The sequence below is a fragment of the Archocentrus centrarchus genome, chromosome 13 (genome assembly GCF_007364275.1).
Source record: "Archocentrus centrarchus isolate MPI-CPG fArcCen1 chromosome 13, fArcCen1, whole genome shotgun sequence".
Classification (NCBI taxonomy): Eukaryota; Metazoa; Chordata; class Actinopteri; order Cichliformes; family Cichlidae; genus Archocentrus; species Archocentrus centrarchus.
In genome coordinates, this window is record NC_044358.1 from 20,052,450 (window position 1) to 20,075,721 (window position 23,272).

Here is a 23,272-nt window from a genome sequence, read left to right on the forward strand (position 1 = left end):
CCTTGAATCTATTAATCCATTTTCTCTTTCATCATCCTATGAGATTTAATAATCTTTCTCAGCAGACTCTAAGATTTATGCTTTTCCATAATCTTCTGGTGTTTCCTTGGAGTGCAAAGCCTCTCTTTACACAGGACATTTTTTTTCCTTTTACTCAGAATAATAGAAAGGAGAAAGACAGGAGGTGATGAGAAAATTATGGAACTGCTGTACAACAGCCTCAGAAAAATAAAATAAAATAGCTTGCAGCTCTGAGACCTTTCCTTTCAGAAAACAGCTTCCTGTTCAGAGGCATCCCTTTGTTTAGCCTCACGCAGTACAACTGAGTGCATTCTTTGTCTTTTGCACAACAATAACACCCTCAACAACCCTCTGTCACTTTAGGAAAAAAGGAAGCTTAATACACATATCAGCTCACCACCTGTGAGGACATTATGTTGCCCACCACCAATTCATGTCTTCCATCATCTTTTTTAGAGAACAAAAATCAGCTGCTTTGCATATTTTTCATTTATTTTGTAGTTTTGAGAACACAGAACTTGTCAAAGTATATCTGATCAGAGTGACTTGTGGTTCTTAGAGTTGCTAAAAGTAGTAGGCAGATCCTTCAGTTATCAAGCCCCTCTTCTTTGGAAGGCAGACACTCCCTAATTTTAAGGTTAGGCTTAAAACTTTCCTTTTTGATAAAAGTTATAGTTAGGGCTGGATCAGGTGAAGCATCCCTTAGTCATGCTGCTGTAGCCTCGAGCTGCTGGGGGATTTCACATGATGTAATGAGCATACCTTCTCCTCACTCCCAATGCATTTGCTAAGGCATGTCTCTAACTTCTATCCCCCCCCCCCCCCCCAACCAGTTGTAGCAAATGGCTGCCCCTTTCTGAGCTTGGTTCTGCCAGAGGTCTCTTCCAGTTAAAAGGGAGCTTTTCCTCCCCACTGTAGCCATGTGGCTGCATGTAGGGGATCATGTTGCCGGCCTTCTCTCTGTTACATTGTAGGGTCTTTGCCCAAAGCTCCTCGAGCCTACTTGTTGCTGCTGTGATATGAAAAAAAAAAAAATAGAACTCAGGAAAAGTGAAAAAAGAGACAGAAAAGAAAAAGAGGGAATGTAATAATATGTTGCTAATTAATGACATCATCATCAATGTTGTTTATCATTTTATTTTATTTTTTAATTAAAAATTGTTTGAATGTGCTTAAACAATATATTAAAATAAATTAGAAGTTACGAAATCAGGTTGATGCCACATTTTCTACTGTCATTTGTATCTCCTCTCCTTCAAGGAGAAACATGCACTGGTCTCAGTTTCTCTGTTTGTCTTACAAACAGAGAAACTGTTTGCTTTGTATAGTTTGCTTTATAAAAACTATTTTAAGAAAAGAAAAGAAAAATGTTTTTGAGCAATGGATAAAAATTTACCAATGGTACCAAAACCAAGGAAAAAACTATTCTATTCTAAAACTATTCTGAATGGATGGATAAATAAATAAATAAATTTAACATGCAGTAAAAAGCTACTTTCCCTTATTCATAAGGGGTCGTCACACAGGGGGTAGCTTTGCTTGTTTGAGTTGCCAGAGTTCTTTCATTTAAAATATATATTTTTAATACATATATTTTATAGCCTACAGCCTATACTTTTTATAAAACATTTTTTCCATTTACTCATACCTTAAATCAGCAATATAAAAGCTGAACTAAAAAGTAACTTGGATAGAAATATGAAGATGGTGTTTCTTAATGATGTTCCAGCGTCTCCGCCTCTGGATGTGCTTGGGTCAGAGAGAGTTTACAGCAAATGCAACAGGCAGGGCGGAACTGCTGCTTTCGCTGAGGACGGACAGCCTGGCACATACGCGCGCACACACACACACACACGCGTCAAAACCGCTAGAGGTAACCTGCCAGCGTGAGAGGTTAAATCCCCAGTTTTTCTAACGATAAGGCGGATATTATCGCGGCTTGTTTAATGCTATTCTGGAGGTGTTTGAACTTCCCTCACATTTCCCCCCGACGCATTTCCACGAAGGGAGGCGGCGGTGGAGCGCTCGGCAGCCATCTTTGGACCTGCCTGGGAGTGGGATCTGACTACTCTGGCACCCCAGTTACTTAAAGGGTGGGGATTTTAACCTGTAACAATTCACAAATGTGTCCGTTATAATCGACTGACAGTGTGAAGAAGAGCAAGGATTCGGCGCACGAAGCGGTCTCGCTGGCGATGAAACGGAGGGGATCCTTTTCTGATCCCAAACTGTTTTGAATTAGCGACGTTCTCCACAGCGCTGAAACCTGGCCTGTCAAAAGAGGGTGAGTTTCAGCTAACTGGCTAAGCTAATTTAGCAAACATAACATACGTCAGCTTGCTAATTTAGCATTTTCTGGTAAGCGACTATTACAGGTCGCTGAATTCCACATTATCCGTGTATATGTCCAGCTGTTCACGTTGTAAACACGACGCGAATATTGCTTGGACTGTTTCACCATATGACACGTAACTTGGCTAACGTTAAGTTTGCTGTGTAGCTGACAATAACGCTCCCAAGGCAGCAACGCTCCCAAGCTGCTGCTGCTACTGCCTCTTTGCATTTCAAACTTTTAAATGTGACTTGTGACACTTAAAGCTGCTGTTGGAAAGTAGCAACTTTTAGCAGATCCCACCAAGTGAGCTCTGAAATTCCGCTTGTTTTGATAGTGAGGAGACAGGTAAAAACGCAGCAGGTAAGGCTGCGCTGCTGGTAGTTTAAGGAAACTTTGGCTATTTAAAGGGTTTGTCGCCCCCCATTACCCCCTTAGCAAACTGGTCCCCAATTGCCATCTAACCTTAATTAATGTACTTGAATGCATAAGGATACACTGGCTACAACGTTACAGTGCAGTTTTTGTCCTTTGACTGGTAGAAATGGATGAAACAGATGCGATCCTGCGTTATTTTGTGCCATGGGTTGGAGTGGCAAACGGAAATGTCTTAAATGACCTCCATTACTCTTAAATTTGTGTGCTGAATTATTTTTTTTTCTTTTTCTTTTTTTTTTTAAAGTGATGGTAGCTGTAATATTTTTAAAGTTCTAGGACACGGAAAGGAAACTGTTTTACTTTCTTAAATTGGGGCGCACTTAAGAAGGCGTGCCATTGCTGCAATGCCAAGATAGACAGATAATCACTCGTGAAAATGCTCACCAGGGCCCATTCCTACCTCCCTATAGCTGCACGAACAGGAAATGCTGAGAAATGCAGTGCAGTGAGGGCATACATTGGGAATTCCAGCCCTCCAGCTCTGTTGTCCTGTCCTGCTGCATTCTTGTGCATGCATTTGTGCTAGTTGGAACACCAGGGTAATTTGTTGTTGTTGTGTTTTTTGTTATTGTTGTTTTATTTGTTATTGTTGTTTTATTTAATGAATGTGTCAGTTATCATCACTCACTTTTGTGCTCATGCGTTCACAAGTTGAAAATGCTACCATGAGATGTGACAACAAAGCTCATTCACGAGAAACAATGTCATAAAGAACAATGGCAATAAAGAGGCACAGTCCCACATGGTAATGAGGCTTTATTTCAGAGCTGTGGCTACAACTGTGTAGTATAGTGAGTTGTTCAGTGTTGTTGTGAGACAAAAGATGTCTGCTTGAACTGGGGGCTGTTTCTCCCAGGCTGGGAAAGAAGTCTTGTGACTCTAGCGTCAGCTCTGCATCTGTTTGCAGCTGATCATCTGAGCCGCATGGACTCAGGAAACTTTTCTCAGTGATCTTTTACACTGGTGTTACAGCAGTGAAGCTGTTTGAAACTGATAGTGAAAAGGACCGTTCTGACAGTGGCATTGTGGGCTTAAAGTAATCTGTTACACACTTTTGTGTTTTTAAAAAGGTAGGGACATCACAATACCAGGAATTTAGTAGTTGGTACCAGTAGAATCACACGATTCTCAATGCCGAATTTGATGTCCTTTTAATACAAAGTAATTCTAAATCACTGTCATGGTGGTGGAAGACTAAAATGTTATTATTATTTTGTTGATGGTTAACCACATAGTTGATTTCACATCAGCAGTGCCAGCTGTCACAAAAAAAGGAGAGGAAAAAGGTAAAGTGTATTTCAGCATAATAAAGCAAAGTACTTCCATATCTGACTCTTATTGCCTTTCATATTGATGAGTAGGGGCTGGGCTACAGTGGCACTAGTCATCACTAGTCATCACCTTTCATGTGTAGTTTTTCTTGTGCTTGTGGGAATTCTCCTCCTTCTTGGGCATGTAAGGATAGATTAGAACACCTTTAGGCATATATTTCCCCCGTCAGTTCCAGAAGAATGAGTACATACGCTTCCTACGTTACCGAGGTACTTTTGGCTTATCCGTTATTTTCCAAGATTTAATTTAATTTAATTTAATTTTGATTTAACACAGATTTTATACTGAATGTTCATCCTGACATGACCTTCCCTAGGAGTACACTAGTTTGTGACCCCCTGAGGCTGGGTTTAGTACTTACACTCGGCCTCAAACCGGGGATCTTTCACACATAAAGTGAATATGTTACTACACCATGACGCAATTATGGTGACGTACCAAAAAAGTAACTGGCAAAACAACTACTGTTGCATTTTCATAATTTTGTATTGAATTGTATCGGTTTTGGTGGCATCCTGATTAAAAGGCTAACGGGCCAAAAATTTACAAAAAGAAATACAACCATGAAAAGCAAAACACATTTTCCCTCATATCCCCAGTGAATTCTAATGAGCTTTTGATATTAAGTAAATCCACACACCCTGCGGTGGATATTTTCTGTTTATTTTTATGGGGTTTTTTTTTTTTTTTTTTTTACATTTAGGCGAAGGCAGTTCACATGACTGCTTCCAGTAAGTTTTGCTCAGGACATCACTTATGGAAAGCCACGCTGCTTTTCAAATGTCACTTTTCCACATGGTGTGAATCACAAAGCGATTATTTATTTTCATTATAGTCAATGTTTCTGTCGTTGATATTCCAAAGTGAGGGCAAAGGAAAATAGAACCATCAGTATGATACACCACCACTTCAGATAAATGGAAATAGGTTTTGGTTTTGTTTATTTTCTTGCCAAGTTAACCCTTTGAACACTTCTAGGAAGATGCAAAAGTGTTTGCTGTGTTTGAGAATGTGTTTTCCAAGCGCCTGCAGGTTTAACCAGTCATCCTGTTACTGGAATGCTGTGTTTCACTTCAGTCATTAATACTGTGATGGTGCTCATTTTCTCCTCCATGTCTTTGTTCGAGCTTTGTATCCTCTTCACATCTGTCTGTGTACATACCAGTCACTGAAGGTGTGAGGCCAGTTTGTTGGGACACAGCCCACTGATTTCATTGCTGTAGTTACTATGGAAACAGGAGACTTATCTCTTGCTGCCTCAGGATTTCTGACTGGCCATTCTCCACTTTAGCACCTGACATCATGATTAAGTTCATGCTTTTAGCCTTCTCGTTCTCATGTTATTAGGCTCTTCTGTTGCTCATGTGAACAGCCCTCTCACTTATATAACTTTAATAACATTCTAAAATAGAGTTTATGTGTATCTTACTTCGCATCATCCACATTCACTTCTCTTGGAGTGTATTGTACTGCACTGCTGTCTATACAGTGCTGACGTAGCTTATAAATTTAGGATAAGAATACATGTATGAAAACACTGGTGCCCAACTCTGCTAGTGTGCTTATTCTTGGTTTTCCTTGTACTTCTAGCTCTGAACACATATGAAACCACTGTCCTGCAGATGAGTCATCAGTGGGGGCTTTCACGTCGCTGTCGCAGACCCAGATAGTTCCTGGCGGCAGCGGCATTGCCCCCAACTCCCAATTATGCCCAATAGCAGTCGGGCGGGGAGCCTCAAGGACCCCGAAATTGCTGAGCTCTTCTTCAAGGAGGACCCAGAAAAGCTCTTCACGGATCTTCATGAAATTGGACATGGCAGCTTTGGTGCTGTATATTTTGTGAGTATTTGACAACATAAGGATATAGTCCATGCTTTAGGCCATGTGCATGATGACATTAGAAGTACTTCTGAGGGGGGCTGCTCAGAACATGCAGTCATTCTAAGTGTTATTTTTGTTGGCTCAGAGTGAGCATTAAGGGGGGAGTAACAGACATGAGCACAAATCAGTTTTGAATAAATTATGTTGTGTAAATAAAACCCAAATTAACAAAAGTGGTTAAAAATATTAAATGCCGCTGATTTCCTTCAGACTCAGGCTAAACCTTCTTTGGTGGGTGCCAAAGAGTTTTTTTTTTTAAAACACACAGACTATGCAAAGAAGTAAAGGGTTGAAACACAGGTCAGTATATAAAGACAATAACTATGAACTACTACATTCTGCTAGCTAAAAATGCTTCATAAGATTGCTGCTTTGTGGCTTATAGGTTTATATTATGATAAGTCGTCTAGCACATTGTTCTGTAAACCACAAAGTATTTAAATACTTTTAACATTTTAGAAACATTTAAAATCCTTGTAAAAATGCAATGCTGTTTAAACAGTGCTGTGTAAGTTTGGCATGTTAACATTTTGAGGTCTAGTTAAAAATGAGCACACAAATTTTAAAATTAAACATTTTTTGTGATTCTTATAATGTTTTAATATTTTTGTGTACACGTTCTGTGTATTTTGGGGTTTATTTGATATTTTGGGTGTCAAGCTGTGTTTTCTCTTTTGCTTTGGATTCAAAGGGTTATACAGTATATGTAGTGTGGCTACTACATCTAAGCATTGCTTATGTCAGTCAACTTGGAGAGAATTGATGACCTTAATGTTGTTGCCCCAACAGTTACATGTCTATTACGTATTTGGTTAATGGACTGGTTCTTATTCAGGGCTTTTCTACTGTACTTGAGCACTCAAAGCTCTTTATACAACATCATTCAGCCACTCACACACACACACAAACACTTTTTTAAATCTTTACAGTTAATTAATGCAAAATTAATTAACAAAGGCATAGTCAAGTAATACTTTTCCCATTTTACCTCATTTTTCTCATTGTCACTTAAGTTAATTAAATCTTGACAACCAGCATTATGTAATGTGCTTATTATTCAGGCACGGGATGTGCGGACAAACGATGTTGTGGCCATCAAGAAGATGTCTTATAGTGGGAAGCAGTCCAGTGAGGTATGATAACCTTCACTGTCCTATATCAGGTTAACAGACTGTTTACTCATGAATGCTTTTTTTTTTTTTGTTTTGTTGATGTAACAGTCCTATTGTTGTTTTACTCTTGTCTCAGAAATGGCAAGACATAATCAAGGAAGTGAGATTCCTGCAGAGAATACAACACCCAAACAGCATAGAGTACAAAGGATGTTACCTACGAGAACACACTGCCTGGGTGAGGTTCTACAATATCTTGTTAAGACTAATATGCTTTGATAAATATAAATACACTCAAAGTTTTCTTGGTTTCCTTGCAGCTGGTAATGGAATATTGTCTAGGCTCTGCATCAGATTTGTTAGAAGGTGAGTTGAAACTTTGGAAAAAATTACATTTCTACATTTGCAAGTTTATCCTCATCACCTTTTTTTCTTGATTTACATCACTGATGATGCATCTGCAGTTCACAAGAAACCTCTGCAGGAAGTTGAAATAGCTGCAATTACACATGGTGCTCTTCAAGGGTTGGCTTATCTTCACTCCCACAACATGATTCACCGGTGAGTGTTTGAGGCATTTTAGGAGCATGCTGTACACAGATTGCTTCTGCCCTTAGGCACTCTGTCTTCTTCATGGTGCTATAATCATTTCCTCTCATGTGTTTGACAGAGATATCAAGGCAGGAAACATCTTGCTGACAGAGCCAGGGCAGGTAAAACTAGCAGATTTTGGCTCTGCTTCCATCGCCTGTCCTGCAAACTCCTTTGTTGGGACTCCATATTGGTATGCTTTAAAACATTATTATTAAGGCTACGTTCACACTGCGAGCAGCCAAATTACAAATCGGCCAGTCACGGCTAGCAATATTGTTACCGAGTCATTGTCATTCCTCATCCAAACATGGAAACTTAAGATTAGTTGTTGCATTAATTGTGTCATTGCAGCACCTGAAAAGAGTTGAGGCTAACTCAACTTTTACTTGTTGAGAATCAGACCCATCACACAGCAACAACTGTCAGGTGTCACATCCCTGCCCTTTGTTGGAAAATTGTAGCTAAGTGCTTTGTTTTTGTTTGTTTGTTTGGTTTTTTGCTGACAGTGTGAACACAGCATAAATTTGTTTCTCAAAACACCTTTTCAGATTTTTTTTTTTTTTTTTTTTAAATATTAAGACATCATTTACATGTTTTTTGTTCTTAGGATGGCCCCAGAAGTCATTTTAGCTATGGATGAAGGTCAATATGATGGAAAGGTGGATATTTGGTCTTTGGGGATAACCTGCATTGAATTAGGTATGTCCTGGCTCATTTGTAGTTGCATTGGTAGAATTCACACGTCTGTTTTTATACTTTAATTAACCTCTCACAGTTAGCAGCAATTTTTCTCACATCATTAAGTTCATTCAGTTACTGAATAATGCGGCTGTTTCTTCTTTCACCCCATATTTCCTTGTATCTGTCTCTTAATGTAACCTATTTCTTGATTTATAGCTGAGAGGAAGCCCCCACTCTTTAACATGAATGCAATGAGTGCCTTATACCATATAGCACAGAATGACAGCCCCACACTGCAGTCTAGTGAATGGTAAGTTTAGAACTGGTTGTAAATTTGAACCTATGTTCTGTTGTTCCAATTAAATAATGTCTGTTTAATAACTACATTCTAAACTTTTTCCACACGTAATTTCACAACTGTAGGACGGATTATTTCCGAAACTTTGTAGATTCTTGCCTTCAGAAATTACCCCAGGACAGGCCGAACTCTGAGGAGCTCTTAAAGGTAAGAAACAAAAGTAATAGTAACCGATTTGCTATGCTTCGTGATGAATCTTTAAAGATGCATTAAAATTCATTAATTTAATGCAAACGGGCTTCTATTGTTCCTCCAGCATGCGTTTGTCCAGCGTGAGCGACCTGAATCAGTTTTAATAGACTTGATAAACCGGACAAAGGACGCAGTACGGGAACTAGACAATCTGCAGTATCGTAAGATGAAAAAGATCTTGTTTCAAGAAGTCCACAATGGCCCCACAGCACAAGATGAAGAGGAGGTCTGTCATGAAACTCTGGTAACCCCCTCCTAACTTGTCTCTGTGCCTTTTATACCATTGTGTCCTATGACACAAGATGTGTAACCTTCTATTTTGTTTTATTTTTAGGAGCCAGAACACAGTGTTGGTAGGACGGGTACAGTGAACAGTGTGGGGAGCAACCAGTCCATCCCCAGTATGTCAATCAGTGCCAGTTCACAGAGCAGCTCTGTTAATAGTCTAACTGATGCAGGCGATGACAAGAGTGAGGCAGACCTTGAAGGGGACCACACAGTAATGTCCAACAGCTCTGTAATACATGTCAAACAAGTAAGAAGTCATTTTTTTTTTTTTTTTTTTTATATATATATATATATATATATATATATATATATATATATATATATATATATATATATATATATATATATATATATATATATATATATATATAAATATAAATATATAAATAAATATAAAAAATGTATGTGTCTTTCAGTGTTCATAATTGAGGAAAGTGTTATTAGTAATATTGTCACGCGACATTGTTCAGATTGGTTCTAAATGTCATGCAGTAGCGGGTTCTTTTATTTACATGTCTGCATTGTTGTGTACCATTTAGGGGGAAGAAACATGTAACAAAGAGTCACAGCCTCACAACCGACCAACTGAACCACAGCCTGCTCCTGCACACACACCACGGCCAAGAAGAAACCGTGAACACTTTGCCACAATACGCACAGCTTCAGTGGTAACAATGCAGTTATTGTACTTGACGGTTAAAAAAACTGTTTGATATCTCAGATAACCACGCATATAGCTGCTGGGTATTTCCCACATCTGTGATTGTGGAAAAAAAAAAAAAGCAAAAGTATTTTAACATATTGTCCTCGTGATTATTAAAAGGTTTCACCTTAAGGCTAACAGTTTATTTCTTCTTGTAATCAAAAGAAGTGTTTTGAACCAGCTTGCAATTAAGTCTATCTACTATATTTATGTGCCTCATAAACTGTACCTGAGATAAATCTTTTTCTGGTGTTTTGCTAGCTCACTCGCCAGATCAAGGAGCATGAACAAGATTCTGAATTAAGGGAGCAGATATTGGGCTACAAACGCATGAGGCGCCAGCATCAAAAACAGCTGATGGCTCTGGAAAACAAGCTGAAGGCTGAAATGGATGAGCACAGACTCCGTCTGGACAAGGAGCTGGAGAACCAGAGGAATAGCTTCGCCCAAGAAATGGAGAAACTGATCAAGAAACACCAGGTGTCCATGGAGAAAGATGTATGCGTTCAGCTTCTATGTGTTCACTAAGTGTTACCATTCACTCAGACCATTATTGTGCAGAGAGAAAACAGATTTTGTTTCTTTCTTCATCAGGCAAAGACCTTTAGCAATGATGAAAAGAAGTTCCAACAGCACATCCAGAGTCAGCAGAAGAAAGAACTTAACAGTTTTCTTGAAAACCAGAAACGGGAATACAAACTTCGCAAAGACCAACTTAAAGAGGTAGAGAGATTCATTTTTATTATTTCTCCATACAGTAAAGTTTGTTTATGCGTCCCAGTTTCAGTGGCACACATCAAAAGTGGGTACTACTGATACCAAATATTGTGGTGCTGTCTTGATGTCACAGTTCCTGTGCATCATTCATACAGATTTTTTTTTTTTAACTTGCAATTAGTAAACATTTATTGGTATAAAGTAAGTTTTGTCCCTTTAGGAATTGAATGAAAACCAGTCAACTCCCAAGAAAGAAAAGCAGGAATGGCTGTCAAAACAGAAGGAGAACTTCCAAAACTATCAAGCAGAAGAAGAGGCTAATTTACAGCGCAGACAGAGGCAGTATCTGGAACTGGAGTGCCGCAGGTTCAAAAGGAGGATTTTGACTACTCGCCACAGAATTGAAAAGGATCTATTGCGAGAGGTCCGTACTTTTCTCTACCACTGTACTGTTAAGCAGCATGGTACAAATATTGAGTAATTACATGTTCCTAATAAGTAACTTCAGTTGGTCTCTGTTTGTCTCCATGTGCACATCATTAGGAGCTAAGCAAGCGTCAAACCCAGAAGGACTTGGAACATGCTATGCTTCTCCGGCACCACGAGTCCATGCAAGAGTTGGAGTTCCGCCAGCTCAACAACATCCAAAAGACCAGGGCTGAACTGATTCGGCTACAGCACCAGACGGAGCTAACCAATCAGCAGGAGTACAACAAGCGAAGGGAGAGAGAACTTCGACGCAAACATGCTATGGAAGTTCGCCAGCAACCCAAGAGTCTCAAGGTTAGAAAATGTTTCTGAGCGTGGGTATACATGAAACATTCAAAACACACTAGTTTCAGTAAAATTGCTGGTCTAGGCATTTAATGTTTCTGTGATTGTTCACTATTTGTCAGCTCAACATATTCTTGATCTTGCATAGGTGAGGACTGGCTAAAAAAAAAACAGATCCACAGATTTTGGAATAAAATATCAGCTTCAGACTTAGGAGTGTGTAGTTTGTACTTCTTGATATTGTTCCTTTCATTTTTATTTTTTAAACTGAATAGACCATAACCATTATTATTATTATTATTATTATTATTTAATGTTTTCTGGTTTTATTTCCTTGATTGGAGCACATAAATTGTTATACTGTAGACCTAATGTAGATATTAAAGGTTTATTTGTTTGTTTGTTTTTTAAGTAGGAAGTACAGTACACAATACATTAATCTCTTTTCTCTACAATATAGTCCAAAGAGCTACAGATCAAGAAGCAGTTCCAGGACACATGTAAGATCCAGACCAAGCAGTATAAAGCGTTGAGGAACCATCTGCTGGAGACTACGCCAAAGTCAGAGCACAAAGCTGTCCTTACACGGTTGAAGCAAGAGCAGCACCGCAAGCTTGCCATTTTGGCAGAGCAGTATGACCACTCTATCAATGAAATGCTTTCCACTCAAGCGGTGAGTCTGGTAAAATTGTAAGACTATTACACTATGCCACCTGTAGAGGATGTGGCCAAACCAGTAACGGTTGTGTAAATATTTTACTGCTTGGATCCTGAATGTGATCTTCTCGCTGGTCTTAGCTCCGTCTGGATGAGACTCAGGAGGCTCAGTGCCAAGCCCTACGAATACAGCTGCTGCAGGAGCTGGAGCTTCTCAACGCCTACCAGAGCAAGATCAAGATGCAGACAGATGCCCAGCATGAGCGTGAGAAGAAAGACCTGGAACAAAGGGTGTCACTCCGAAGGGCCCTGCTGGAAACAAAGGTTCTCCATAATATATTATGCTCATGTCAGGATTTACATTCTTTTAAGCTACTGAGGTGCCATTTTCACTGGAAACGGTGTCGTTTTGATGCGTTTCAGCCTTTCATTTACACGATGGCGTTTCAGAAACGATCCGTGTTTACACGATGAAATGTGAAATGATGGAAACGATGAAAACGATGTAGTTCCCATGCCAGGCCACAAGTTGGCGTTGGTTTTCTCTTTGCAAAGTTTGTTTATTCAAGACGCGCATGTGTGGAGTGACAGTAGGTAGTGCGGCAAATTGTTCATTATTTACAAAACGGCCAATGTGAGAGGTTTTTGTGTGGACTGACGATGAGGTTGGATCGCTGCTGCACACAACGCTGAATTACAAAACGGTAAAAACACAAGAAAAGCATAAGAAGCACTCGTGAATCCGCAAGTACTGTTTATCAATTTGCGCGTGCGTGAAAAACTGTGGCCGTCGCAACCATAGTGCGCATGTGCGAGTCGAGCGTTTTCAAATCACCCCGGTTTCAAGTGTTTACACGAGAACGCAAGCCGGTGCGTTTCTGAAACGCTCCACTCTGGACCCCGTTTCCGGAACACATCGTTTTCACTCTGTTGTTGTGTAAACAGTAGGGCGAAACGCATCAAAATGACACCGTTGTCGTGTAAACGCAAGATCGAAACGCATCAAAACGACGCCGTTTCAAAAATGAAAACGGCTTCATGTAAACGGCAACTTAGGTGACCGTTTTTATTTTGAAACAGTAAACAGTACTCGCGGATTCACGAGTGCTTCTTATGCTTTTCTTGTGTTTTTACCGTTTTGTAATTCAGCGTTGTGTGCAGCAGCGATCCAACCTCATCGTCAGTCCACACAAAACCTCTCACATTGGCCGTTTTGTAAGTAATGAACAATTTGCCGCACTACCTACTGTCACTCCACACATGCGCGTCTTGCATAAACAAACTTTGCAAAGAGAAAACCAACGCCAACTTGTGGCCTGGCATGGGAACTACATCGTTTTCATCGTTTCCATCATTTCACATGTCATCGTGTAAACGCGGGTCGTTTCTGAAACGCCATCGTGTAAATGAAAGGCTGAAACGCATCAAAACGACACCGTTTCCAGTGAAAACGGCTTCGTGTAAACGGCACCTAAGTCTTAGAAGGAGTTTGAATGTAAAAGCACAACACGCTCCTACCTTTGGTTGGTTCTGGTTTATTTGAATGTTGGTGAAGCTGTGCCGGGATTTACATGAGGTCAGTGGACTTCACTTAGTTAAAATGATAAAGAGCTTTTTGTCCAGTCTTAACAGCTGCAACATGATTCCCTTGTGTATCTACATCTATTAAATGTGAAGTTGCATTTCTTTAAACTAATCTTGTCCCTTTTATCTTTTCTTATAGATTGAGGAAGAGATGCAGTCCTTGCAGAATGAATGCTCAGAGCGAATCCAGATCGTGCTGGAACGCCAAGCCAGAGAAGTTGAGGCTTTTGACTCTGAGAGTATGCGCCTGGGCTTCAGCAACATGGTGCTATCAAACATCTCTCCAGAGGCTATGAGCAATAACTTTCCCGGGGCTCAAGTAAGTTGGAGTCAGCATCAGCAGCAGTACCCATCTGGAAGCTCTCCTGGAGCACATTGGGGCAGCAGCAGTTCGGGTGCAGGGTTGAGTCACCAAGGTCATCATCGATATCACTCCAGTCCAGGAGGGGCATCTATGCAGCACGGCTGGGGACAGGGCATACCTCCAACACCATGGGGCCACCCATCATCTGGACCTCTGGTCACACGCAGTAGTGGAGGTATGCAGAATAGCCCCCAAGGGATGGGGAGGACACCCTCAGGAGGGCACAGTGAGCAGGGAATGAGTAGGAGCACTAGTGTCACCTCTCAAATATCTAACGGGTCACACCTCTCCTACACATAGATCCCTCGTCAGCCATGGAGTCAAGAGTCTAAATGTGGAGAATCTAACAAACACATCAGGGCGGAGCTCTACCGCTCTGTCTCTCCCTGACACTATCCCCGTCATTTACCATTTCTCCCTTGTACAGATGTAGATGTGTGATGAAATAAATGTTGCTCAGGTCAAAAGGGCTGGAAAAGGCACAGCCCGTCCTCACGGCAGTTTATCGGCACACATGCAGATCCTTAAATTTATGTTACATAAGCAGTTTGAGTGTCAATATGTTACTTTCATTTGTGTTTATTTACAGTTCTCTCCTAAGGAGGATTTAAAAAAAAAAAAACAACATAAGTTTGTGCTACTCACAGCCATTGCTCTCATTTTGCACATGAAACACTGTTAAAAGCCTTTGACATGTGTTAACTTTGTCCTTTTTAAATGTATCAAACAATCACAGAAAACATTCTGTTCAGGACCTCCTTTCTTCACTCTCCCCATTCGTATTCAGTAAGACACTGGCCTATTGTGTGAGTGAGTGAAGATGCTTGTGATACAAGCCTGCTGTAATGGTCATCATGCTGAATTTGATTTCTATTCATTAGTTTTATTTCCTAGTCATCAACCAAAATGGAACTTTACAGATTCAGAGCCAAATAAACTAGTCTTAACTGATTCATATATATGCTACAACTATCCTACAGTGCCTTTTAACCTTTGATAACTGAAATCAGTCTCAGATCTTTATCGTTTAATAGTTTCATCCATTTCTTATCAGTGCTAGTTTGTTTTGTTTAGCCTATTTTAGCAGGTTTCCAGGCCCAAGTGTTTTTCTCAGATTCTCATATTCAGTGTATTCAGTACATTTGGTTTAAGTCCTAAATAAGCTGAGAAATGGAACATTTCTGGTACATATCTAGAAATAATTTTTCATGCCTTTAGGTGGTACTTGAAGGGGAAACTTGGAAACCCCTGCATTACAGAGAATGTCATTGTACATGTTCACAGAAGGAACTGAGACTTACTGGCCTTTATAAACAATCCTAGTATACATCTGCTTATTTTTATTAGTGCCTTTTAAAACTGCTGCCTTGTTGAAAGCACTTTATACAGCTAAATGTGTGTGTGATATTAATTTTTGACTCCTTTCCACAAAGCACCCAGTGAGTGATCATTGGTACGCATGTTGTTAAGTTTAGGAGTCAGACTTACATGTGTTGTGATTTTTTTTTTTTTTTTTTTTTTTTTTCTTCGTTAGAGCAATTTCCCAAGTACAAACTTCACCCAGGGTATGGCAACTTAAAATATATGAGTGAAGAGATTTCCCCTCATTCTGCAGCTTTTACAGTGAAGCTATAGTTGTTATGGGTTGTCTCTGTTGCATTTATGCTAAACTCATAGAATAAATAGAATATGTGAGAATGGTGCTTTTTTTTTTTTTTTTAAAAAGAGAGATGTTTTGGCCAGAGTTTCTATGAGCTGAGCTGAGTAACCTGGAGAGTCTATTAGGGCAGGCAGGTAGTTAGGGTAATTTCCATGACCATAACAGCAGGCTTGACACAACTAGAAACACTGGGCCCAAGTAAACAACACTAATAATTTAAAAGGTGCTAAGTTAATGTTATACCAAGTCATTAAATCTCCAAAACAAGGGTGACTGAATCAAGCACATGCTTGCATTTTGACGTTGTAGCAGAAAGTTCTAAAACTGAGTCAGTGCACACTAAAAAAAACAAACAAAACATAAGCCAAATGCAAAATAAATGTGGCAAAAAGCACTTCCTTTCCTCCTCTGAATTATATACGTGTCTGCTTTTTCCCTTTTTTTTTCCTCCAGTTTGTGGTTAAATGACCTATCCCTGGAGAAGTATGGTTCCCATTTTACCTTTTAACAGCCTCTCCATTCAAGTGAGACTTGGCATTTTGACACTGAGAATAGAAAACACTTTAAAGATAATTCTCTGGATTTGGTGAAAGTGAATGCTCCTCCACATAAAGCTGGAATTCATGTTTTTGCGTGTTTTATTGCAGGAATTTTTAAAAGTAAACCCACGTTTTAAGAAAATAATTTCTAAAACTGACAGACTACAGTGACGTTGGCAAACCTTTCACACTCGGAGTTTAGGCATTGAGTTGTGTGGACATACATCAACGTTGTTCTTGGTTTGTGTGCACTCACAAAATGGCTTTACTGTCATCTTTAAATACCATTTATTTAGTCACTATCTCTTAGCATTACCACTGCGGAGTTAGTTCTCTCTCACTGCACACATTTGACCATTGTCTCCATTCCACTCTGATTCAGAGCCGCCTTTTCAGATGCTGGCTCTTTCTGAATGTTGTTTATGTATTCCTATCATATTTGAGGACACAAAAATGCTGGGATCTTTTTCTTTCTAGGTGGGATTTTAACTTTCAATATGTGTATATTCTGCCTAGAAAGTATGCATTGTATCAAGTTACATATGGTTTGGTCCTGAAACTTTTTGTTGTTGTTGTTGTTGTTGTTGTTATGCCAACTGATTAGTTCCAGCTACTGTAACACAGCAGGTTGTATTCATCATTTCTTTTCTGAGTTATTCATATTGTAAAAAAGATGAGAATGTATTTATCTTTATTGGATTGTTACTATAAGTCAGAGGCCAAGGCCAAGAGTTTGAATATTAGGTCAATCAGACCTCACATAAATGCCAACTTTGTTTATGTGAACACATTTTGTTCACATTTGTGTCATAGTTGTGCGTGAGGGGAATCTGGATTTGTTGTCTGTCATAAGACTTCTCCACCAGCCTGGATTTTATTTTGTTTTTTTTTTTTACTTGTTTGGCTTTACTTTGTCAGATTTTTCTCCTACTGACTGAAAGCATGTAGGATACTGAATGAGAATCAGCAACAGAAAATAGCGATCCTTTTTATGGTCCAACACTGTGCCATACCTTAGTTGCCAAGCCCAGATACCACTGCATTTGTTTCATCTCCATGTTTTAACCTATCATTGGGCTGACCACATGAAATGTATGAAACATAACAAGGTTCTGGTCTAGTGGCCAAAGTTTAAAAAAAAAAAAAAAAAAAGGCTTGAAAAGATGATGGGGTGACAGGCAAATTCTAAAAAGATATTGCATTTCTTTGAAGATGTCAGTATTGTTTGCCACATTACCACTACAACTTGTAACCTATATTAAAATGTATAGATGGTGGAACTTGTTATTGAATGTCAGAGAGATTATGAAGATACTACATAAGATATGGTAAAGTGCAAAAAGTGGATTTAAATTGTGTAAAAATATTGATAAAGCAGAATAAAAAATAGGATCAAATTTACTATATTGTTTGTATTGTATTTACTATTGTGTGGGCAGAGGGATATTGAACAGAAATCAGCTGTAATAAAGTAATTTTAGTATAGCTCACCTTGTGGTTGTGTTGTTTTTATGTATTTTACTTTAATTACCTCATTATTTAAACATCTTTATTTCAAACCTTTGAGTGGAAACAAATATGGCAACATTGTTATTCTGTCAGACCAAGTACATAAAATTTGCTAAAGTAACAAATTATGAAATGGAAACATCTTGTAGTATAACACAGTGCATTAGTAACACTTTGCTACTAGCAGGTTGGACCCAATTTTGCCTTCAGCTCTGCCTTAATACTTTGTGGCATGGATTAAACAAGTTTTGAAAACCTTTTAGTCCACACTGATGTGAGAGCGTCACATAGTTGCTGGAGATTTGTTGGCTGCACAGCCAGAATGCAATTCTCCCATTCCATCACATCCCAGAGGTGCTCTGATGGTGCTTAGATTGAGATCTTGTGACACTGGAGGCCATTTGAGTACAGCGAGCTCATTATCAAAGTATGGATGTGGTCAGCAATAATACTTAGGCTATGATATTTAACTGGTGTTTTATTGATACTAAAGGGCCCAAAGTGTGACAAGAAAACATCCCCCCTACACCAGGAGTGGGCAAACTTTTTGGCCCTGGGGCCACATTGACTTTTTGAAATTTGACAGATGGGCCGGGCCAGCACCGGATGCATACATAGCAAGCATAAACATAAAGGTATTACAGGGTTATTACATTTACTTTTAGTGGAAACAGTGTTGTTTTTGCCAGTGAATTGAAATCTGGTGTTAGCTTTGTTGTAGCATTTCTCAGATTCCTCGACATCAGTCATAATTATATGATTTGGGCAATTCTGTACCAATCTTTGGCGGACCGGATTAAAAAGACCGCTGTGGGTGTGGCCCACGGGCCATAGTTTGCCCACCGCTCCCCTATGCCATTACACCACCACCAGCACCAGCCTGAACTGTTGATGCAAGACAAGATGGAGCCATGATTTCATGTTGTCTATGCCAAATTCTGGTCCTACCATCTGAATATCACAGCAGGCAATGTTTCTTTTTTCTTCTATCTTATATTGTTCAGTTTTGTTTTCCAGTGTAAATGATAGCCTCAGTTTTCTGTTCTTAGCTGGCAGGAGTGGCACCTGGTGTGGTCGTCTGCTGCTGTAGCCCTTCTGCTTCAAGGTGTCGTGCTTTCTGAAATACTTGTGCATACCTTGGTTGGAATGAGTGAGTTACTGTTGCTTTCCTATCAGCTCAAAGCAGTCTGGCCATTTTCTCTGATCTCTGGCATCAACAAGGCATTTTCATCCAGCGAACTGCTGCTCACTAGATATTTTATTTTATTTTATTTTAACCATTCTCTAAATCCCAGTAGATCAGCAGGTTCTGAAACAGACCAGCCCATCTGGTACCAACAGCCACGCCATATTTAAAGTCTCTTTTCTTCACCACTATGATCCTTGGTCTGAACTTCAGGTCATCTTGACCTTGTCTGCATGAATCAATGCCCTGAGTTGCTGCCATGGGATTGGCTGAATAGATATTTGCCTTGGGCAGTTGAACAGGTGTAACTAATGAAGTCTTTGGTGATTAAAACAAATGTTATTTTGTGTCTATAAATAGAAGCTAGTGAGTTTTTACATCTATATATAAATTTGTGAACATTATCCAGAATTAATATATTACAGTACATAAGAAAAATACGGGATGTAGTTTTAACCTCGAGGACTGATTGGGCCTGTCATCGTCCGCGTACCACAGCTTCTTAAAAAGTCAACCGATGTTGTAATTGGTTCTGAAGGCGGAAATGCTCTTGACGTGTAATGTGACGAGAACTGTAAACAAAAGTATGGTAAATGTTTTGCTAGCCTAGGAAAGAAGGAATGCTGTCTCAAGAGTATTTTCCTTGAGTAAGGTAAGAGGCCTAAAACATGAATCCGCTTTTTTAGCCATCTTTATCCTGTTAACAGCATGGGTTTTTGTGACAACTGAAACGTTAGCTATGAAACCGAGTGGCTCCTAGTTTGCACCTCTCTTGCAGCTACCATAACTTGATTTCTACACTGAAACTTGCGTGGACAACTCATTACTTAAACGCTATCGTTAATGTTAAAGTCAAATGCAGGGATTAGCTTAAGGACCCACGCACTTCAAATGCTTCAAATTGTCTAGTTGGATGGCTAGCGTGGCTGTTTGTAGCTTAACGGTAGATCCGACGCTAGCTAGCTGCTCTTATCTGTGTTAACGATGAACGCTAATTACCCGCATCGTGGACGTTAAATAAATAACTGCGCAGGTTTGGTGTGGTCCGTGTCGATGGTGTTTGCTAAGGTAGCTATGCATTTTATTGTGCATAATTACTGACATTTAACGTTAGCTGAAGTGATACAAAAGATGAAAGGTTAGCTGCACTATTTTTTTTTCCCCAACTGTTTTTTATTTATTTTTTATACAACCAATATCCCATATCCTTGATATATTCTTATTTACAGTACTGTGTAAAGGTCTCAAACCCCTCATTTCTTCACATTTTGCTAGGAGAATGGGAAATCGGTGCAGTGAATTATTGAAATATGTGCAAGTACATGTGGGAATACAGTAAATGAGGCAAAAACGGGGGTTGATGATCCCACACTGCTTCAGTAATGTTGAGGGCCGGACTCTGGAGAGGCCAATCCATCACAGATTGTGTGTATGTGTGAAATGCCTTCAAAAATAGTATTTCTATGCCAGTCAGACTGTTATGTTGGGACATTTTCATAGATTCATCTAAAGAAATAGGAACAAATAATGTTTTTAATGATAGGCTACTAGTAACAAAGTGCCTAAAGATACAATTTAAAGTTGTTTTCTGACCCAACACTAGGTCATCCTTTGAATTAGATGTGTTATCTATGCTTGAATAATTCATAGGTCGGTGGTAACAACCAAATTCCTCTGAAAATGGTCATGTACAAGTACTGCAATGAAAATGAGTTTAAAAAAACAAAACAAAGAGCCAATGTCCAATTTTGAAAGAACTTCTGAAAGCCTGGAGAACTGTTCCTCAAGACCTCTTTAAAGAATTACAGGAAAGTCACTGACACTGTATGTGTTGTTTATGTGTTGACATGAATTACTTCCATGTTGCTTAGCAGCATTAGCAACAACATGGCAGCAACTCCAAATAGTTATATAATACTCTGTAGTAGGTTTAGTGTAATTTTTTTCCAAACAGTCTAGACTAGTATAAATCAGTTTATTGTGAAATTCTGTGTTCATACCGATGTTTGCCTGATACTGATACCAATCAGTTTGTATATTTTGCTAGTGTCTATCATCCATCTTGTTCCACTGGAACAAATAAATTTCCATCCATCCATTTTCTTCCACTTTATGTCTTACATCACTTCATCACACTATCTTTGAAAATTGAGCCACCACAAATTGCTGTGACACTATAGATAAACATAGTCCGCCGTTGTGTTAAATGCCATCTTTTGGTTTAAGATGGTAGGTAAACTCTGGGGTTGTTAATCAGTTTAATTTCTTTACCTTAATAGAACAGCAGGGATCACCTTTTTTATGATGCGTTTGTGTTGTCCTCACAGAGCTCCAGGATGTTGTGTGAAATCCTGCTGACATCGCTATGGCTGCTGTTTGTTATCTTCTGGCTGGAGTTAATAAGCCTGTGGTTGTTTCTGTCCATGTTCTTCCAGGACCGGGCATTTTACCACTGGGGGGATGGGTAAGAGATTGCTTTATTGCAGTGGTTTTACAGTGTGTGTGTGTGTGTGTGTGTGTGTGTGTGTGTGTGTAAGGTTGTGTGCTTTCTTTAGACTTTAGATAAGGCCACATAGTCCCCTTTCACACCAAGTTGAACATTTTTAAGTGGTCAGCTGGACTGAGGGACCTAACATTTTTGCATCAAAGTTACAGTATCTTTATTGTTATCCACTTGACAGGTAGTTGATTAGTAGCTATGTACAGCATGCTAACCTTCTCTACCCAGCTCGAACAAAAGCTTGTAGTTATCCAGAGTAATTAGGCTCCTTAGATGACTGCTTTATTTTAAAAGTTGTCTCATTGACAGCTTTGTGTCAAGAACTACTAACCTCTCAGGACTACCTTGAATGCATCACTTTTGAACAAAAAAACCTTTGATTCTGCTCAGGAATTCATCAGTTTTCGCTGTAGATAAAACCCAGCCACAGTTCCTCCTCCTGCATGTGATAATGTTTAGATTTAGCATGCGTGGTGTCGATGGGCTGTTCACAGATAGTTCTGTGTGTATGCATGTGTGCAAGGTAGTGCGGTTGTGCTAAGCAAAATCAATTCTCTTTCAAATTTCCAGCTTTTGAATTTGTTTATAAAAAAGGGGAAATTAAATATGCAGTGGTGTCTTACTGTGTCATACTGCCACATTTGGACCGTCACCTGTAATTAAGAGCCTCACCTTCACATGGCATATATATGACTCATGTTTTCATCACTGAAATGTCTTTAACAACTAACTTGGAAATGGTTGTAGCAAAGCTCGAAAGAGTCCTCAAGCCTTGTTCTAAACCAGTAGATAGATAGAAAAATGTTGTAAATCCATTTGCTTCATGTTGCAGGGTGTTTACCGATGATCCTGGGCAGATGATCTACATGTTGAGCCGGTATGAATTGTATCTTGGTTCTGAGTGATTGAAATTCTTGAAATATGAGCTGTTTGTTTGTATTGGTCTAATCTCTTGTCTCTTTCCACAGAGCTGACACCCAGACAGAGATGCAAACCTGAGATGGAGAAAAAAAAACAAAAAAACAAAAAAAAAAACAAGAAGTCCACTAAAAAGACTCTTAATGGAGAGCTGTTGAGTTTATGCGACTGAAGAATATGATAAAGAGCAGGAGCTTTTTTTTTTTTTTTTTCTTTTTCTTTCCTCTGCCTGGCACACTGTTTTGTGCGGTCCACTTTTAATAATGGATGCTAGAGGTGCAGCATGAGTGAAGACCCAAATTGAGACGCAGAGGGAGGTGTGCAACTTCTGCTGTAACATTTATGATTTTACTCTCAGATTTTGGTGAAATGGAATGAATGTAAAAGAAGAACCCTTGGTTCAAAAAGGATGAGTTCAGTGCTTTTTTTTTTTTTTTTTTTTAATAATTTCTACTATTTCTTGTGTTAAACTTCTTTTTATACTGAGATGGTGTTTTGATCATACAATTCTATGCAACAATATTTGTTGATGGGGTTTTTGTTTGTTTGTTTGTTTTTTTTTTGTTTTGTTTTTTTCTTTCAGGAAACGGGCTTCAGTAAATCTGTTACCGGTTCAGTTTTTCTTAAATGTTCTAACCAGTTATCAGATGTTGGCTGTATGTTTGATGCTACAGCTTTTAAAAGTGAGCTGCGTTTGAATGCTGAATGTGACGGAGCACATGTGATGGTTTTAGAATGGGTATTAGTTAATAATTTGATCAAATATTTTTATACCCTTAACACTAAGAGTCCTCACTTACAGTAGATAAAGGATTATTTGAGCTTGAAGGTAATATCTAGAAATACCAATTTTCCACAGATCTCATATGTTGGCCTTTCTTTGACCTGATTTTGAGCAACTGTCATTTATTGTCACTCTGATAAAATAAATT

General features: G+C 39.1%; 1 protein-coding gene and 1 long non-coding RNA gene across 4 annotated transcripts; both read left to right on the forward strand.

The window, feature by feature from the left end:
* Positions 1 to 1,879: 1,879 nt before the first annotated feature.
* Positions 1,880 to 17,380, forward strand: taok1a (TAO kinase 1a). Of its 3 annotated transcripts, none has more exons than XM_030744054.1 (20): positions 1,880 to 2,305; positions 5,714 to 5,962; positions 7,066 to 7,137; positions 7,253 to 7,354; positions 7,437 to 7,482; positions 7,581 to 7,677; positions 7,787 to 7,900; positions 8,318 to 8,409; positions 8,608 to 8,701; positions 8,815 to 8,896; positions 9,006 to 9,167; positions 9,276 to 9,476; positions 9,769 to 9,897; positions 10,194 to 10,430; positions 10,527 to 10,655; positions 10,870 to 11,073; positions 11,193 to 11,432; positions 11,884 to 12,096; positions 12,222 to 12,404; positions 13,804 to 17,380. In XM_030744054.1, the coding sequence occupies exons 2-20, from the start codon at positions 5,831 to 5,833 to the stop codon at positions 14,326 to 14,328; spliced, it is 3,054 nt and encodes a 1,017-aa protein (XP_030599914.1). In that variant the 5' UTR covers positions 1,880 to 2,305; positions 5,714 to 5,830; the 3' UTR covers positions 14,329 to 17,380. The 3 variants fall into 3 exon arrangements, with proteins under 3 accessions (XP_030599914.1, XP_030599913.1, XP_030599915.1); XM_030744053.1 differs by having other exon boundaries at positions 1,881 to 2,305; positions 9,006 to 9,185; XM_030744055.1 differs by having other exon boundaries at positions 1,881 to 2,305; positions 9,006 to 9,185; positions 10,194 to 10,412.
* A 2,037-nt stretch (positions 17,381 to 19,417) lies between these two features.
* On the forward strand, positions 19,418 to 22,468 carry LOC115790857 (uncharacterized). Its single transcript, XR_004020820.1, has 4 exons — positions 19,418 to 19,574; positions 21,250 to 21,386; positions 22,255 to 22,299; positions 22,391 to 22,468. It is a non-coding gene; the product is annotated as an uncharacterized LOC115790857 (long non-coding RNA).
* The last annotated feature ends 804 nt before the right edge of the window (positions 22,469 to 23,272 follow it).